Below are 20,078 nucleotides of genomic sequence, written 5' to 3'. Positions count from 1 at the left end.
TAGACACAGAGGCACACACACACACACACACATATGTACAGACACACAGACACACACACACACACACATAGACACAGAGGCACACACACACACACACACATATGTACATACACACAGACAGACAAAAAGACACAAACACACACACCTGTACTCATATCTTTGTGGGGACTCATTTCAATGATCAAAACTGTAATCCCAACCTGACGACCTTAACCAAAACCCAGCACTAACCTTAAACATGACTAACCAAACCAAACACATGAGTTTTACCCCCAGGGTCAAAATATCAGGTTTTTATCCATCGGTGGAGTATATGGGGGGGGGCACCTCCTTCATATCTGCCATGTTGGAGTATTGTTTACTTCGGATGAGAGGGTGTAACTCGTGGGAGCAAATCAGTGATGGGTCACAGGAGGAGTAGGAACCAATCAGAGTGCTTTTCAACGCCCTTAGAGCGTCGTCAGTAGTCTCCGTTTTTGCCGGTTGTAAACTCCAGGGTAGCGTGGATGAAAAGTGAAGATGGAGGCTCATGTCTGCGTTTTTAAACACAAATGCAGCAGTCAGAAAAAGAGGCGACTTCCCTGCGTTAGGTCAGCGGCGCGTTGAGAGTTTCACCTGGATATCTAACAGAAGTTTATCATGCACGAATTTGGCAGTTTTTCTTGGCTAGTTGTTTGAAGGCAGTCTTCCCCCCCCCGCCCCCCACCCCAAGCGCAAACTTAACACTTTGCCTATGTTTTTATCACACTGTGGGGACATTTGGTCCCCAAAAAGTAAATGTATACCTGCCCACACACAGCTGAGACAGAAGTCACATGACCCTGGAGGATGAAGGCCACAGGGCTTGGTTATTTAAATCAAGTTATTTCCCCTGAATGACATTTTTAATAAAAAGTACATAAGTGACCCAAACATAGTATATGTCTGTCCTTACATAGCAACAGGCCATGCAGTGGTGAAGGACATGAACCTTTGATCAATGAGTAGTTCTGTGCCATTGACATTGACTGTAATGAACGTATCTATGCCATCTCTGCCACAGCTGGTCAGCTGAAGGTCCGATTCGCGGTCAGATGTCCAGCGGGCCGACGACAGAGAGCAGGCAGGATTAAAAGGGCACGACGGCAAACCGTGCGCCATTTCATTTATCAACGACTAGCTGAAGCAACAGAAACACTTGCTGAAGGTCTCTGTAGAACAATGTAGCTTAACCATTTGGAGTTATGGTCTCCTTACTGGTTAATATGGTGTCCTTACTGGTTAATGTCAGTTAATTTACATTTATTGCTTTGCTCAGTTGGCTGGAGCTCTCTCTTCTCATGGTTGCTCACTCTTGACTTCTCCTGCTCCTCATCTCTCGTGGCGTAATCTATCTTCTCCTCCATCTCACCCGTCTTGCTCTCTCCCATCATTCCCCAAGCAGGGCAGTTCATATATTTCCGCTGGCTTATAAGTTTCTCGTGGCTTGTCTTATCTCTGCCATGTCCGTAAATCATCAGTCATCTGAGTAACTTGGGTTTGGCTGCATTGTTGCCTGGTACACCTCCTCCGTTAAGTCATTCATCGTTTTGCCTGACGTTTTTACCCAGTGGAATCAGATTACATAAGGTCAATGCCGTCTTCATTTCCAAGGCTATTATCTCCAAGAGAACTTTCTTGCATTGTGCGGAAAAACCATCTGGAAAGGTTTACTTTTGAGATAAGAATACAACCGTGTAAAGAGGTAAAAAGTGGTTTTGAATAGACTGTTAAGGAAGCAAATGTAACTTGGAGGAAATATAGGTTGTTTGATGTTTCCATTTCTCAGCCTTCACGGGATGCCGTGTGGATGTACTTGTGATTTGTTCTGTTGCTTAGAAACCTCTGTGAATTTTGGTACTGGAAAGGTAAAAAAAAAAAAAACGGTCCAGGCTGAGACATTTGGCTGTTCAGGAATGTAAACTGTAGACTCATTTATTAAACAAAACGAGCAGAAAAACTGAGCCGAAGACAACACAGCAGACCTTCCATCTATGAGGGAGCCCGTGGATCTCATTTCAGCCCAGCTGCATTGTGTGTACGCTCTGCTCACAAGGATCTTTAATGTCATTCCAGCTGGGTGTCATTAGTTCGTGGATGCTGATGTGGCTGCCAGTCGTTCTTCACTGCAATTAAATATGAAACATAAATTAAGACCTCAGACGGCTTGACTTCATTCTCAGACCATCACTGCATCACTGCACAGACCCACTTTCAGAAAGGATACTGTGAGAACATAAATGTTGTTCCATAATAACGATAACACTAGGAATTAATATATACACACAAATTTATAATTGTACTTGTTTGTACTAGGCATGCATGTAACACTCGTTTACTAATATTAACGATTTCGGCACCTGGCAAAACTCCACTGGATCACGCTGAACCCCTTAAAGCTCATGTTCTGTTCACTTCCGGAACATTTGGCCAACAAGCATATTTGAATCTATGGATTCTGTGTATGTGTGAAAACATATCCAGTTATTTTAAAAACGGTGTCAGCAGGAAGTGTGATGGTCCAGCTTACTGACCTTCGGAGAAGTGCTTACCTTGTAAATCCTATAAAAATGTCAGCTAAGAAACGTATGTAATATATAATAATAACATCAACCGTATCACTCACCTGGATAAGCAGTTTGGAGCCTGGATGACTAATAATGTCAGTGTGAAACTTGGATAAACATTATGTCAACGTGCCAGAAAGGATGTAGACTACAAATTTTGTAATATCTGACCTTTTTTTTCTTAGACGTACATGAAAACTTGCTGGGCTGGGTTGTGAATTAATGTTTTTTTTTGTTTTTTTTATTAATCTTTCAGAAGAGGCCCGGAAGGAATGGAGGAAATCGCACGTCAGAGGAGTTACAGCTGTGACATCTGAGGACAAGGCGAACCCTGGAATGATGCATTTGCTTCTCCACCAACTGCACGTCAGCTGGCCAAGGCAAACCATGGGTGCATTCTAAGGACCAGACCGGCGACGGCGATAGACTGAAACCTGTCGGGATTCTTTAGCTTCTCGCTAAACTTGGATGAGCGATAAATTCTGGATTTTTAAGGAGGGAAAATAAAAACAGCCGGACTCGTCTTCCAGCCTTTTTCATTTTTACATCGGTTGGCACCCTCAAATGGAGAGGTTAAGGAGAGAATCAGGGTAGAACGATAAAGACAGAGAAGGCTGTTTAGTTCACAGGTAGTTTAATTGGATTTTGCGAGGTTAGTCCCCCAGCGTTATTCCAACCGAGCTCATACTTATGAGGTCAGACTTCAGAGCCAGCTAGTCGGAATACGAGTCTGCTTCTATCGCTGCTACTGGATTAAAAGTTAAAGGACAGAGTGGAAATAGGACAGGATCGGAAGATGAGCAGAAAAAGTCACTGCGGAGGCCGGCCACTGCTCGCCTTTTCGCTGGTTGGGCTATTGGCGTCAGTAATGGCTTTGGAGTTTGGGGGGGCGCCTGGTCAGTGGGCTCGGTATGGGCGATGGGAAGCGGGCTCCGGGGGCGAGCTCAGCTTCAGCCTGAAGACGAACGTCAGCAGGGCGCTGGTTCTCTACCTGGACGACGGCGGCAACTGTGACTTCCTGGAGCTCCTGATCGTCGACGGGAGGCTCCAGCTTCGCTTCACCATCCACTGCGCCGATCCGGCGAACCTCCACACGGAGACGCCGGTGAGTGACGAGCGCTGGCACATGGTGCTGCTCACGCGCAACTACCGCGAGACCATGCTGGTGGTGGACAGCGAGGCCAAGGTGGCCGAGGTCAAGTCCAAGCGCCGCGAGATGGCCGTGGTCAGTGACCTCTTCGTGGGCGGCATCCCCCCCGACGTGCGCCTCTCCGCCCTCACCTCCAGCACCGTCAAGTACGAGCCCCCCTTCCAGGGCCTGATCGCCAACCTGAAGCTGGGCGAGACCCCGCCCACCCTCCTCAACAGCCAGGGCATTCAGAGTGATCTGGAGTATCTGTGCACCAAGCAGAACCCGTGTCTCAATGGGGGCCTGTGCTCGATCCAGCAAGGAGAAGTGCACTGCGACTGCACGCTCACCCACTACAAGGGGAAGTACTGCAGCGAAGGTAAGGGCCACGCACGCACTCTCATGTAAAGTAGACAGCTGGATAAATCGTTAAATGCCGGCTGTTCAAGGGAATCTGAGTGATTTTCAGAGTTTGAGGTTTCACAACCGGTCCAACTAGTGTGTCTTAATAATGCATACGAGAGGCTGTTTTATCAGGGTCTTCTCTTGTAGCTTTTTTTTTGGGGGGGGGGGGTTGGAAGGCAGCACGCAGACTGAATGGGATCCCGCAGCTCAGTTTGCCTGGATTATCGAGGCACTAGGGGGGGAAAAAACAGCTGAAGGGGAAATTTTGTAGGCTGTCATCTGGAATTGTGCTCCGGCAGATAACCTTCTCTCTTCCGACGAATTAAACACTGGGCGAAGGTGGTGAAAATGAAGTACGCTTAAGCTAGCAGCAACTGCAGAAAAGGGGCGAGCAACTTCTGGGGCCTGGGCAGCTGGCAGAGTAAATGTAGCCGCCATATTGCATCTAATCTAATTCTGTTGTCACCTTAATCATAAGTGCTTGCAAAAATGTGACTGGGCTTGTGTGACTTTAAATGTTCAGGGAGAAGGTTTCACTTTAAAGGCATTTTACATTTATTTATTGCTCTTATCCAAAGCAGTGTACAGTTGAGAAAGCAGGATCAGTCAGTCCCAGGCGCATTGCTTATGGACACAGCAGTGAAATAACTCCCATGGGGTTTGAACTAACAACCTTCTGATGCATGAGGACCTAACCTACATCAACCCTGCTTTATTATGGTTTAAACCACCTTAATAAATCCTAAAAATGATGCATCGCAGTACAACTCCCTGTTCTGTTGTATTTTTTCCTTCCTGCTGTCAGAGCTACAAACCGGCATCTATTTGCTTACCAAAGAGATGATGTGTGGCTTACCCAGAGTTAGTCTTTTAGTTGATGTGTTAAAGATGGGGCTTTTTCTCAGCTGAAACGTAGTAGTGGACCACTCGGATGCATGAAAGCCTTTTTCAAAGGCTGATAACGTTTCATCCTTAATTGCATCTGATGTTTCCTGTGTTTAGCGTCTGTAGCATTTAGAGGGCGGTTAGAAAGACCAGGGTTTTACTGAAGCGCCTGTCGTACCACAGTTTGGCCTTAGCAACCCGAGTTTGGCAGAATGCATGTGCACAACATGCTACACGTCATTCTTCACGATTCCCGGGACACAAAGCGACAGTAAAACCCTCAGGAAGTTTTGGTTTGGTGTCATCAAGAAATATATTGCATTCCCGTTGAATGAGAACATTGTTGGAGCAGTGTTGGGAAGGTTACTAGTTACCCTCTTAAAAGTTTAGTAAGTAATGTAACTATTTTGATTACTTTCTTAACACATTAATAATATTACATTAGATTACTTTTTGATTACTTTTCTAACAAATGTTTCAATCTGGGCAATAAAACGTAAAAAGTCCGAACTCTTTTGCCGACCATCGTTATCTGGAAAGATGCAAAAAAAATTAAAAAATAATAATGTATAAGCTTTTCACCAAAAAGAATATATTTGGATGTAGCCCTTTTATAACTGTCTCAGTAATTGTAACAGATTACAATTAAATTTATTTTGGAATTTCATTACATAACACCGTTACCTGTAACTAGTTACTCCCCAGCACTGCATATACACTTGCAGACCTGCCAGAGGTAAGATTGAAACAATGTCTCCATAAGTTACAGGCATCATTAAGGTCATATATGCACCAATTTGACATAATCAACAGGAATTGATTCACCAACTTAGCTTGAATGCAGCTTAGGGAGTTACATGAATGTGATGTGGCTCTGTAACCTATAATCTGTCAACTGATTAATAATTAAGTCATTTTTGAAGTGTTTACTTCTGTTTCTGCTCTCTGCTTCATTCGCTGTTTATTCAGATTAGTGAGGGACCCAGAAACACTGCTAGACACTGTTATGAAGTTACACCAGCACAGTGTAAACAGTATTACCCATAAACTGTAGAAAGGCCTTATTAAAATTAATGTAGAAGGTGTCTTAAGTGATGTCCACTCCTTCAGCGTTAAATCAGTGTTATGGTTGCGTGGTCTGGGTAGGTTAATATAAGCTTAATTCCATTAACATTTTACATATTTAACAGACGCTTCTGTTGAAAGTCATGTACAAAGGAGGCAAATAGCACAAGCACACGGCTGGGCGTAAGTGCAGTGAGCGTCCAGTGAGCGGCCAGTGAGCGTCCAGTGAGTGGCCAGTGAGCGGGTGTGAGAAGGATTCCAACTTCCAAATAGCAGAATGTAGCTAATAAGACCTGGGAGGTGTGCCACAAAGCAGGATTTCTCAGTTAGCTGGGTTTACTAAATCTAGAAGTCATGATCTTCCAATAAGAGTTTAGGTAAGGAGCATTCCTATTGGACAGTCATGACTTCTAAAACTGATGCACCAATAAGGAAATTTCAGGCCTATACCGATAGCCGGTTAATTTGAAAACTGATATCGATACCAATTGTTTGGGAGCTTCTGCTTAAGTTTAAAAGGACACTCTGCCCAAATAAATGAATACATATACCTTTATAACATATGTATTATATATAATACAATAACCTTTATAACAGAGAAGGGCTGATCATCATGTATGTTGAACATTGAAATTTTCCGAGTAATATATCTTGATTTCACACTGTCTGAGCCGAATTTTCTTTTGCTCTATCAAACGCTTACGTTACTGACAGAGAAGCATTATTCGGCAGCACCGCAGCCTTCGTTACTGGCACAGATTAGTTTCTCAGAAACTCTTCATACCCTTTACGGTCTCGCCTTAAGGTGAGAAATCAAATTTGTTGTATTCAAATATTTATTAATAGATCCTCCTCATGAAATTTTTGCAGAGCAGTTTGCAAAATGTCATATTCGCTAACTTTAAAATAATTTCACACAGCAGACATTTTTCTAACTGTTTTGTACATGGGTGTGGAAAGCACCATGCACCACCATTTTAAAGGGAGTTACAGTATCAGCAATAAATATTAGCTAATTTCTAACCATCGGCCAATACTGATAGTTGGCCGATACAGTCAGTGCGTCTCTAATTTCTAGCTTAAGTTTGCCCAGCTAATTGAGAAATACTCCTTTATGGAACACGCCCCCTGCTTTGTGAAACACGCCCCCTGCCTTGTGGGACACGCCTCCTGCTTTGTGAAACACACCCCCTGCTTTGTGGAACACGCCTCCTGCTTTGTAAACACTCCCCCTGCTTTGTGGAACATTCCCCCCTGCCTTGTGGGACACGCCTCCTGCTTTGTGAAACACGCCCCCTGCTTTGTGAAACACGCCCCCTGCTTTGTGGAACACGCCCCCTGCTTTGTGAGACACGCCCCCTGCTTTGTGAAACACGCCCCCTGCTTTGTGGAACACGCCTCCTGCTTTGTAAACATGCCCCCTGCTTTGTGGAACATTCCCCCCTGCTTTGTGGAACACGCCCCAGTATTGCAACATATTCAATGACCAGAAATGCAACATTAAGAACATTCAGGGACAGTCATGGTCGAGAGGAATTCATTATTTCAGTCATGTGTTGCTTTTTATATATGCAATGAAATATTGCCTTACCGTTTACCCATCCATTTCCCATAAGACACTGGGTCATCAAACCGTGCTTTTGGACGAGAAGAGAGAACATGTACACGAGAGAGTGAGCGTGCAGAATCCCCAAAAACAGAGCGCGGCCTGGGAATGGTGCCCACGCCCCCGCAGGCGTCAGGCCACAGTGACGCCCACAGAGTCACTGCGTCATCTACTCACCTCCAACATGCCATGGTCCTCATCCGACTGTGTCACCTGTCAGGCGCCTCAGATTTCCACATTCTCCTTGTTAATCGTAAACGCAGGTGTCGTACATGTAGTAGTGCATGTTTATTGACACCATAACCTTATTTTGCTAAATCCCCATGGCTCTTATATGTAACCCCACCCCCCCACCCCCTGCCCTCCATTTTGGGATTCGCGTCCTCTGCAGGTACAAGGCCTTAAATTCACAGCGCGTGCATTTCTGAAACTCCGCAAGTCGTCTGCGGCCGGAGCAGTGGTAGCCGCTTCCAGCGGGCAAAGGAGCACCCCCCTGCCAAGTGATGATTTTGTTGTTTCAAATCGCTGGCCTCGGCTTTGTTCTCTCTTCAGGTTGGGGGTGCATTTGTTCCAGGACAGAAATTAGCCCTGTTTGCCAACACCCCCATGACACCCTGTAATGGATGCAAACCCATCTCTGCTTCCAGTTATAGCTTGGCAGGGTGACATGTATGAAAAGGGGGGCTTTACTGGGGGGGGGTCCTGATTTTAATGAAAATAATTAGTCTACATTTATTTTGGTGGGGTAAATAACACCCCTGCCCTCCTTCACCGTTTTTCCATTCCTTTCATTCCCTGCCCCCCCCCCCCCCCCCCCCTTATCTGGCTCCTCTACCTTCCCCCATCTTTCTGGTAATGACACTCCACCTGTTCTCGGCCTCCATTTCCAGGTCCATTTTGCCGCCATCGCCTCTCTCTTCCTCCTCCTTTAACCTACCCGTGTGTCAGCTCCCTACCCCCCCCACCACGCCTCTGTGGGCACCCCCCCCCCCAGCCTATCACGGCAGTCCATCGCTCACCCTCTCGTCTCCCAAGCCGCTTATCTTTAGACTCGACACCTCTCTCACCGCCCACACCCCTTGCAACCACACTCCCCTCCCCTGCTCCATCCCGACCCCCCCCCCCCCCACACCGTTTCTAACACCTTTGCCCGTCTCCTCGTCACATTACTGCTCACCTGTCCTATCTCTTTCTCTCCCCGAACCGCTCTCTCCTTTCCCTCAGATTGGCTGGCTGCTGTGTGCGGGTTGTTCTGAGCACATCGAGATTAGCTTTTGGCTAAACTGAGCACAGAATACCAATGCCAGGCTTCCCGTGTGACTGCGGGAAGCATTTGTCCTTTTGGAAGTGGAACGGCGAGACAGTGAGGGAGCAGTACGCAGCGGAGATGTGCTGTTTTACTCTTAATCCACTCCTCAGATGTGATTAGTCTTGGCAAGCACAATTGGGACTATTTCCCCCCCCCCCTCCTCCATCAACTACAGTGAATATTTCATCAGCCAAGACAGGCAGCACCTTAGCTGCAAGAACCCGTGATCCATCTTGTACTCGCTATTCCAGAAGGTTCAAATTTAGTGTCTTCTAGCTAAATATGAAGAACGACAAAAATGTTAAAAATGGATGGTAGATGTTTTCAGCCTTATTGTGAAGTACGGAAAACCCCCGATGGGTTTAATTTAGAAGCATGACCTAAAAATGTAAATGTGTGAGAGACAGGAGGAAAACAAACCCTTATTTTGATTTATTGTAATTATGTCGCCCACCTCTTCAGTCATATACGACACGTCTGGGGAATCCGTCTGTTTATAGGCTTTGCTGTTGCCTGTCATAATGGGCTATATAGTAAAGTGGATTACACGCTCACAGGCAGTTGCTTTGTTTTATGATGTCTCTGGTCTAGGACCAGATTACTCCGAATGCTTCCATGAAGAGCAAGGAGTGAAATGTGTAGTGTGGCTTTAAATTAGCTACCAATCTGACCTTTAGGCTAGATGGAATCAAGTTAGCAGAGCTTTCTGTGTAGGAACAGGTGAAATAAATAATGCAATTATACAATAATATACTGTATTATTATCCATCCATCCATCCATCCATCCATCCATCCATCACCCACTTGACCTGAGCAGGGTCAACGATTTATTTTATTAAAGAAATGTCAAATTAATTACTAGGTAACGAAACATCATGTCCTCTTTTTTTATAAATAAAAAGTATTACCCATTTCATATTTATTTGATAAAATTTTTGGGATTAACAAATGCTTGGGCGAAGACAAGGATGCAATTATTTTTAATGGCCATATGTGTCTGCGTTTCTGAATTTGAATTTTAAATTAAATGTCATTCAAATTCAAAGACAAATTGCTGAAGTCCTGATATTAAAAATGAAAAAAAAAATAAAATAATAAATTGATGCATTCAAATGAGACGCTGTACTCCATGACACAGGAGCCCCGGGAAGCTCTTAACAGTAAAAGGAATGAGAAATTGTTTTTTTCCTAGACATGGGGTCTGATCTGTTGTGGAAACTTCCGAACAGTTTCAGCAGCCGCGCCTTAAACTGCATCAGTGTCAAGCTTATCAAGGGGCTGCTGGTCATTAGCAAGGGAACTTTATCCCAATTACCGCAGTAAGTATTCACCGCTATAAAGTAAAGGTTCGATTTAAAGGTCACACTCAAAAGGACAAAATATGCATACCAAAATTGCAAATGGTTATTATTTTTGTGTCCTGAGCTCAAAAACATAAAAATTTTGGTGTTGGTCTGAATTGCATGGTGAAAGACCCATCACTTTGTTCTGGGACAAATTTATGGTGGGGGTGAGAATTAATGAACAATTAAAACTTTACCCCTCGGAGGCATTTATTATGATCGAAAGTAACAGGTATATTAGCATAAAATTAAATGCTTTATTTAAAATGCTTTATATAAGAATTCTTTAGTTTCCACACATCAAGTGTCGCTCTTGCTGACACGGGCGAGAGTGAAGTTTGGGATCTGATCGCAGGGTTGGGCCATTGATCTAGCTCATCCCCTGGACCATTTTAGAAGGGGTGATGGGTCTTGCTTAAGGGCCCAACCGTGATAAGTCTATTCGGCTGAGCAGGGGATTTGAACCAGAAACCTACCGGTCACGGGCACAGTGGACTCCAGAACATTTTCAGGTAATTTATCCAAAGTCACACATGATTGAGAAAATAATGTCAGCTAGTCCCTAGAGCAGTCGGGGGTTAAGGAGCCAACAGTCAAAACACTCTGCCAGTCATAGGATTTGAACCCATAACCTACCGATGACGGGCACAGTGCCCTAACCCACCGAGCCACCCTCCAAAAAGGACTAATGTCCTTCTGTCACCCTGTCTTCTGCATAGGTGACTCTGAGTAAGTAGTTTAGGAGATGGAGACAATCAGATAAGGAGTTCGTTTTGCTGTAGGGCGTCTCGCACAGTATTTCCCTCTATATGCCCCAGACTGTTTCTGGGCAGAGAAGCATCGTCCGCACGACCACACCTGGCTTCGGCAGATGGCTGTAACTCACGCTCTCTCTCCCATCCTAAAGAGAGTGCAGATGGACCCCCTCCTCCGTCGCCATCTCGTCATCGCTCCCCCGCCCCCCGCCGGACTGCCAATCTGTCAGGAATTAGAGGGCCCTCACTCGGCACTCACTGCTGCGACGGCGCTCTCGCCAGATTAGATAACTTTATTAACCCGGGGGAGTCTGCCGGTGGCATTTGCCGTCATCCAAGGACCTCGCCCTTCCTCGTGTTGTTTTCTCAAATTATTTTTGGGCTGCACATGTCAGTCAGACAGCATACGGCTTATAAAGGTCTCTGCTAAGCTTATACACCACCAGTCAAAAGCTTTTGCTACCCTAGGTTATTTATTTTTTACCACTTTTACATTCATTTCATAAACTGCAGGGTTTTTTTCTTGTTAAGCATTGTAAAGTAGACTGCACAACTATAAATGAAAATATAAGTGAAATGAAACAAATTTCCTTTATAGCATGGAAAGAGTGTGTAACAGTGCACGTCTGACATCTTATTAACTGGTTGTGTGGTGATGGCAGAGTCAAATTCTAAGCTGTCCTTTAACTGTAGATGCACTGGTTAACTGTTTCATCCCACGAAACAGAGCAGTATTTAATGTCCCTTGTAGAGAATAATGCATCGAATTCGCTCTGCTGTCATAAGTGCTAGAGGACGTTACTTTGCTGAATCAAAGATATGACATTTAGTTGCTAATAAAGGTACTGAAGTGCTAAATACTGTATTGTACTGAATTTATTTACTAGCATAGAATATTGAGTATATTTTTAGTAAATGTTGTGAGTAACATGCGAATGTAGAAAATCTCAGTGCAAAAATATTTGACTGGCAGCATATGTATCTTTACGCTCCCTTTTACAATCCTAAAACGGTCTTGTCCAAAATCCGGGAAGGCATTTTCCGGATGATGACGGTGGTGATGGTGGCTGTGGTACAGAAGTGTTCAGAGATGTTTTGGCATCTGTGATCCCACCTGATAGCCTTTAACTGTCTGCCGGCATGTCTTCTGTTAACTTTTGACAGACAAAACCCACATCTCTAGTGCTGTCCTCACCTGGAACGATCTTCCCCCAGAGTCAAGGTGTCTGTTCAGAGGTCACCATGAAAAATACTTGTTCCTTTTTGTTTAAAGAACGTTTCTCCGCAGTTACCACTGATGGGTGATTGACAGCCCCGCCTCTTATGATTTACAGCATTTAAAAGTCCATTGAATGTTAGAGGTCCACTTTTTTATGTTGCGCAGTAGAAAAGATAGAGATTAAGGTAATATCTTAACCTGCTTAATGAAGCCATTTTAGAGGGATTACACTGTGGAGAGCATTGAGTGATGTTTATGTATTCAGCTGGGGAATTTAGCAATGGAGTAATTTACTGTGACTTAAGGGGTCACGGATTTCCTTTCATGCAGAATTCTAACTATATTGGATCAAGCCGGTAGTATTTCACTGGGGAGAGGGCCCTGTTCCCTCAAGAGATCCTCGGAAAATCAGTGCATGCTCTTAGGCGCAGAAAAAAATGGAAAGATGTACAAAACACAGATGCCAGTCTAGGGGGTTTAATTGTAAGGAATAAATTAGGGCCAAATTAGCCGTTTTATTACCCGTTTATTGACCTCCGGTGAATTGGATCTGCTTTTCCTTAACTTTATATGTTTGTTTATTCAAACGTCTATCTGGCCCCCTGCAGTATTTTATGGGGAAATTAAGTGGCTTCAAATCACAGAGGAATGTATTTCGATCGCTTGTCTTCCGGCACCACAAATGTCTGCAGGTTATGTGTTATATTTTGAAATAGAAAACAAGAAAACAATCTGAATTAAAAAGCAGATTACGGAGTAAGATATCCTACTTCAACAGAGCCGATGCCTCGCCTTTTGAAGTCGTCGATTTTATCGGAGGCGAAATTTTATAATTGAAGTTTTCTCCTTTCTGTATTTTCAATACGAATCAGCATGTTCTCGGATTCTGGTGATAAAAATAGTTTAGACACAGCATGGTTGGGTTTATTTCGCTGCCATTGCAAGGTGTTAAAGCACTGATATGACGAAACGTGAATGTGGCTTTCCCGCTTAATTAAATTCGGCGCATAACATGTGCCAGGATATTTCCTTATACCTCTCCGCAACAATGCGTACGGCGATGTGAAATTGTGACACTGAATTAGCTGCAGCTGTCTCTAATTAAACACGATGTTGGCGTTTTTGTTCAGTTTTGATCACTTGAAAACTGCATTACTACAACCCCTCTCACGTTCACACTAACGGCGCGTTTATTAGCTGCTTGCTTTGCATCCCTTTGACACGTGCATTTTTTTTTTTTGCACGCGGTTCTCCCACGCGCAGGGAGAAATGCATGAAATGGGCCAGCAGCAGGAGAAACAGTAATGTAGTTCAACATATAGACTTGGTTGGAATTCTCCACTATGCAGAAATGCATGCATCAGGGGATGAGAGATCCGGGGAAACTTCCGGAGTGTTTTATATATCAGCCGAGGTGCGCATCCCGGGGCCGGGAGACTCTGTGGATGCGCAGGTCGTCAGTCAGCAGGTTTTGAAAGGCGCTGCAGTCAGGTCACCGCCTTTTGGCAAGTGCATTGTCAGACCCAACACCAGTACCTACAGCAGCACAGCAAATATAATTGCGACCAGCAGGTTTCCTTGCATTCCACCCCGTTGGCCCGGGCGGCGTCCCGGCTGTTATGCGCGCCTGGGAGGGTCCGGGTTGATTGCGGGGCAGACGGACCTGCGGGATCTGTTCACGGTGCAGCTGCAGCTCCACCTCTGCTCCCAGATGTGTTGAAACTGCAGGTTCTGCTTGTGCCCCTGTGTGTGTGTCTGTGCTCTGGCTGGCCTCTGATGCTGCAGCCTCTGCTGCCCGCAGTATTTACCGTGTTCTGCAGCTCCCAGCCTTAGAGAAGGACGCGCATTACTGCTGCGAGAGACCACTATGCTGGTATTTCCATGGGGTTTAAACGCAGCGATTGCTTAAACCCTGCCATCTTTAACCAGCATCAAGTTAATTTTCAAATGCAGTTATTGCAAATGTAATGTGTCTAGGAAGTAATTATATTTATATGATTTAGTGTTCGAAACATCCCACCCTGAGGTAATGATGTCATCAGTGCGCCGATCTTGGGAATCACCATTCTCAGTGTTGCCACAGGCCCTCTGTATGAGATGTATAGTAAGGGTTAGGCCATTTATTTACATCTCAGGCAAGGGCTTCGAAGGCCCTAATTATTTCTTCAGTTTGCACTGAATGATTGCATGATATTCTTCTACTCATCTTCTACTTCTACTCAAGAAAAGAAATCTTATCATCTTATTCAAATCCCATTAGTTGTGTTTTGGTGTGGATTTCTCAATTAAGCCTGAATTGCATGTAGAAATATAGCGAAACACTTTAAATATATAAAACTGGCTTTCAGTGAGAAAACTGGACCGCATCCAGCAGTGCTCGCTGTAATTCCCCGCATGCAGGAAGGGATGTAATGTACCCTACAGTGCTTGTTAGTGGGAATGGGCAATCGGCCATCTGAACATGCATTAAAGCGAGGTGCCGCTCAATAAGGAGAAGCTGAGACGCATGCGGGATGCTGCAGAGAAGCCGCCGTCTGATCAAACAGCAGCTCAGCGGTGACACGCTGCTCGACAGAGACACACTTTCAACTTCGAGGCATTTCATGACGGGAAGCTAGAAGGTTAGCAGTCACTTTGTAGGGTTAAATTCCGGATGTACAGATTGATAATTGACAGCTGGGTGGATCTAAAATGCTGACTTCATTGTTGAAGAGAGTTGAAAGGAGGGATAGATAGATAGATAGATAGATGATAGATAGATGAGTGATTGATTGATTGATTGATTGTATTAAATTCAGACAGGCACCTAGCCTGAGTCTCTCCCCAAATTAAAATGATCAGAGCAGACAAATCCCATCCTGCAGTACTGTATGTTTTTTGTTGAATGACATGTTTCTCCTTGGTAACCGGGAATGCAAGTTTATGTCGTTGACACATGGATTGTCGGCCTTGTTGTCTTATTGAAATTTTAAATTGAATTTGCTATTGATTTGGAAAAAAAATGAATCAGAGAAGCACAAAGCGCTCTGGCATCTGCCACAGATCAGATTAATTTGTTTGACTGAATATTGTATAGATGCCGTGCGCAGCCTTATAATGTTAATTGTTGTTTATCATTTTTTTATTGTTCTTTGAAACTCTTTGTGATTTATAAAGTAACAAAGAATCCATTCATTTCTGCAACTCTATATGTTGTACAGAATACAATCATTTTCCTTCAAGCAATTATATTTTTAGATTAACTTCAAGCATATTATAAAAACATGGGGGATGTGTGTTTATTGTTAAAGAGTAATATAAGGAAAGGACATGAGATTCTTAATTATTTCATATCCCTTTACGTTTCAAATACCTATTAGTATGATTGGTATGACTAGTATTGTGCTTGATGTGGTGTGAGGCTTAGTGGGATAGAACTAATCTGTGGTCAGAAGGTTGCCAGTTCGTATCCCTAGGGCCAGCAGACTGACGCTGCCATTGGGCCCCTGAGCGAGGCCCTTAACTCCCAGCTCCAAGGCCCCTTCACGCTGGCTGCCCCTGTGCTGTAACCTCCCCCGCCCCCCAAGCTTGCTGTCACCTGTCTGTATGCCTCATGGACAGGTGAAAAGGCAATTTCCTCGTGGGAGTGAATAAACTGTGTCACTATTCTATTACATTTCGAAAGATACTATTTCTACATGAGTATTTCTGCTTGGTACTGAGACCCGGGTCTCGTATGACAAGGGCGTCAAGTCTGCATACATTATCAGCAGGCTAAGGGCCCCTTAAATGGCTTCCAGGTTTGCTAATATACTTTTAGAAGCATAAAAAATGAAGAGTAAATGGTTGCTAGATGGAGCAAGAAGAATACCCTTTGCTTTTCAACATGAAAAGAGCAGTTTGCAGCTGAAATTGCTCAAATAATGTTTTTTTTTTTTTGTGATGTGGTGAGAATTTCTCTGCGCTTCATGAAGAGACAGAATTGGGGTCCTTGGTAATTACTGAGAACTACATGATGCTTATGGGCGATGAGCTCATCGCTGCTGGACTGACCTGTGGGCTGAGCGATATAAGGTGCGTTTAAGAGCCGCGGTACGGCGGTGCTGTCAGGTGTGCCGCAGCTTCAGAGTCAAGCCGCCGTCCTTGAGGCGTACCCAAGGGTAATGCAGGCGGCTGTAGCTCAGGGTTATGCTGCTGGAGGGTCATTAAATAGCGCAACCGTGTGCCACCTGTGTGTCTACTTGATTTTCTTTTTCAAAGGGTGGTGGGGAGGGGGGCGGGGGTGACAGAGAAGAATAAAAGTGGTTGAACTTTAATACTGAAAAAAATAATAATAATTATACACGGATTTTCAGGCCTGCTTTCAAAACACAATAAAACGCATAACTGCGCGCAATCACCTCGGGAAAAGCCTGCAGCTCCGGCAGGTGCGGACGGATTGCGTTGAACTGGAATTTATTTAGTAGCCAAATATCCAGTATCACCCGATCTATCACGAAATGTCAAAACATACTCCAGGGTGATACCCGAGGCTTCACTGGAGAAGACTCCTTAAATTACGTTCCAGTTTGATATTTTATTCATGTAAATGGAACACTTTATGATACCGAGTCAACTTAAATGACCCAGCGAAAGTGTTTTGTATTTACCTTGCGGGTTTTGTGTCCGTCTTTGGATGGGACGTTTCAAGGTGGAGTGAGTTGGAGGCAGTTTCTCTGCCGGCCATCTTTCTGGCGTTTTCTATGCCGCAGGGATTGGGGCAGTGGTCATTAGCGGTGCCTTTTGCAACCGCTGCCTTGGAAGCTTCTGGAAACGAGACATACTATATCTCAGTCCAGCGGCTAGCTTAATTCCGCAGACTGTGAAAAAAAAACCGAATAAATACATTTCTCTTAATTAAACGCCAAAGTCACTGACTGCGGTCAGTTGCAGGTAAACCGGCATAAAGCGTGGAGCTGAAACTTATCAAATTTGAGATCCCCGTTTACGTCGTGGGAAAAGATCGAAGGGCTTCCGGATCCGAAGGCTTAGTTAGCATGTGTGCTAGGTGCTAACTGGGAACAGTCTCGTGCAGTTACTGTAAGTGTTGACACTTTTATTCAGTACTGAAGAAATATCATCATTATTAAAAAAACAAAACAACAGCACTATTCACTGATAAATATCCTTTATGTCAAAAGAAATACTGTTGTCTGACTGAGGAAAAACCTGTGAGTAAACGTCTTTGGTCTGAACCGGTTCTGCTCGAGCCTCACCAGAACTTGCGCTGACGTCTAAAAGAATCCCATCTTCCCACTGCTTGTGTCACATTTCGACAGCAGCTTTGTGTTTACAGACTAAAGTTCCCTCCCCCGAAGAGGCGTCCTCCCCCATTAACGTAGAGCGATGCACCGAACCGGGTGGAATCTCGTGGCATCCAGACCCCCCCTCACCCTCCCGACCTATCTCAGCTGACTGGGGTGGCCCACACCTATCAAACCGATGACGTCTGAGCCTGTGGAAGAGAGGCGGACGGCCGTAAGCGCGGACGAACCGGTGACGGGAATTACCGGATGCCGCGTGGCGGGACGTGAGCCCGCGAGCTCTCTCGCTTTCTTTTTGACACTTTCAGCTCCGGCACGCAGGAAAAAGACGAGCGGCGCGTTGCCTGGCCCATCTGGCGGAACGTCGAGGTGCCGGTGCAGGCGGAATTAAACAATATAAATACATTAAAAGGTCACGCCAAGTCATTTCAATAAAAGTTCATTACATTATATTTGCCAAAGTCCTATCTGAGTAATTAGAATAACAAAGAGCAGGTAATGGAATGACTATAAACATTGTTGGGGGGGGGGACCGTGCCGGATATCCACTCCCGTCCTTGGCTGCTAACACCTTATTAGCAAAGGACTTATGAAGGATGACACAATGATGAGGGTGTGTATGTGATGGTATGTGTCTGTCTGTCTGTCTGTGTGTGATGGTGTGTGTGTGTGTGTATCTCTCTGTTTGTGTGTGTGTGCGCGCCTCACATACAAGATGGAGTATAAAAGCAATATATATAAAAGCAATTAGCCACTAATCGTAGGACCTTTAATAAAACTTCTTCAAAGCTTTACTGCATATTTATATCACAATCTTCATATAAATTACTGTTGTAGGCCCCAAAATATAGAATTATCTTTCTATAATTTATTTGTAGAAAATGTTTGATTTACACAATCAAAAATGCCAGTTTCAAAAATGAGGCCGTAGCGATATTTGCTTTTCGAATGTAATGTTACTGTCAGTTTGCAGTGTCGTCAGTAAGACCTTATTCCTCTATGTATGTGTTCAATAGTGTCTCTCCGAAGAGCCTAGATACACATGCAAGGTGTAAGAGCATCTGTACACAAATGTCTTAACAAATGTATTGGGGGGAGGTCATTATTTATTTGCGAGGTGGTGAGGCCTTTACAGGAAGTGTGCAAAGCTGGGGGGGGGGGTTGCCTTTTTTTCATCCCATGGGTTAGGATGATATTTATTCAGCGGCGTTTTGCACATTGTTATCGCAGCTCGCAGACCATCAGCACTTTCTGGGTCGAGTGTGTGCTGTTGTACCCATCGGTCCGCTGTAACATTGTGCTTACATCAGACCATCTACTGCATTTTGTATCTACATACATTTGTTGCTGGTAAATGCTGGGTCACGTGGTTTTAGCTTGTCATTAGACTCTCTATGGTCTGTGGTTTCGCAATCTGTAACATACTGTCGATCCTAAGAACATCTGCTGGAAGTTTGCATAGATTTCAATTACAGACAAGCTCATCCTGTTTTTAAAGGGACTCGGCATGCCCAGAAAAAATTCAGCACTGCTAACTGCATTGATATTTGGACATACTGTAGCTAAAAATAGTTGTACGGAAATGCAAGGTCCTGATAGTTCGATATGTCATTGGTATTGATATGGTATTCTGCTCTTCGCTAATCTTTAACGTTTTCTTAAATCATTGAGGCATTTTGAAAGCATTATGAATAATGAATGAATGAATAGATGATCATGTACCAAATCATGGTCTTACAAATGAATTTATGGAGAAACTTTCTTTTTGTTTGTGCACTGAGTGCTTCCAAAATTGCATAGTTACTCTGTACTGAAGGTATTGAATTTCAGCAGAAGCCTACTACTAAGACCATTAATGCAGTACATCCTGTATATATGTATGAGAACAGTATGCATGCACTCGGATACAATGTGGTTGCTGTCTTGCATACTACCTAACCTGGACGTTTTTCCAATGACGTAGGGATCAACGAAAAAATATGTTTTCGAGTAAACTAATGCAACCGGGCTTTATTTTCTACTTAAATTTGTACAGAACCTGCCGTTCCTCCACTTTATTGACAAAAATGTCTGAGTGGGTGATGTTCTTCGCTGCTCCAGTGGCCTTGTGGGATACCTTAGGAGTGTTGAATGTAGTATGTCTTCTGGGTACCACTCTCGGTGCATACTATACTTCGGCTACTTCATACAGCGTTGTCAACTTTGGTCAGCTGGCTGGTGCGAGATTTTATATTTGAGACCAGTCTGCACACTCCTTTACATGCATGTAACAATTTTATTACCTTGTGAATAGTCTGTCGAGTTTGCAAACTACCCTAAAGCTTTTGATGTAGCTAATTTTAGGTTTATAATGGAGTAGATTTGCTGTAAGGTTTCTTGCGTGAGCATGAGAGTCTGAAAGCGCGAGTGTCACATCAGATGCGTGAGAGTTGGCAACCCTTCATACAGTATATGCGATTTCAGACACACCCATTATATCTAGTCAGTCAACCACG

At 44.2% G+C, this 20,078-nt stretch overlaps 1 protein-coding gene and 1 long non-coding RNA gene across 3 annotated transcripts in view; one reads left to right on the top strand and one right to left on the bottom strand.

Annotated features, from left to right (window-relative positions):
* LOC125720187 (neurexin-1-like) overlaps positions 1-20,078 on the top strand; it is a 609,464-nt gene that overhangs the window by 108,033 nt on the left and 481,353 nt on the right. The window contains 1 exon segment of the mRNA XM_048995368.1: positions 2,842-4,093. Coding sequence (XP_048851325.1) covers positions 3,382-4,093 — 712 coding nt within the window. The 5' untranslated portion in view covers positions 2,842-3,381.
* On the bottom strand, positions 1,938-17,768 carry LOC125720195 (uncharacterized). 2 transcript variants are annotated; one of them, XR_007385378.1, is made up of 4 exons: positions 17,536-17,768; positions 16,930-17,086; positions 16,334-16,529; positions 1,938-2,144 (listed from the first exon to the last, which is right to left on the bottom strand). It is a non-coding gene; the product is annotated as an uncharacterized LOC125720195 (long non-coding RNA). The 2 variants fall into 2 exon arrangements; XR_007385377.1 differs by lacking the exon at positions 16,334-16,529.

The sequence above is a fragment of the Brienomyrus brachyistius genome, chromosome 24 (genome assembly GCF_023856365.1).
Source record: "Brienomyrus brachyistius isolate T26 chromosome 24, BBRACH_0.4, whole genome shotgun sequence".
Lineage (NCBI taxonomy): Eukaryota > Metazoa > Chordata > Actinopteri > Osteoglossiformes > Mormyridae > Brienomyrus > Brienomyrus brachyistius.
The sequence above is the reverse complement of the archived record's forward strand: the minus strand, read 5'-3'. Positions and strand labels throughout refer to the sequence as shown.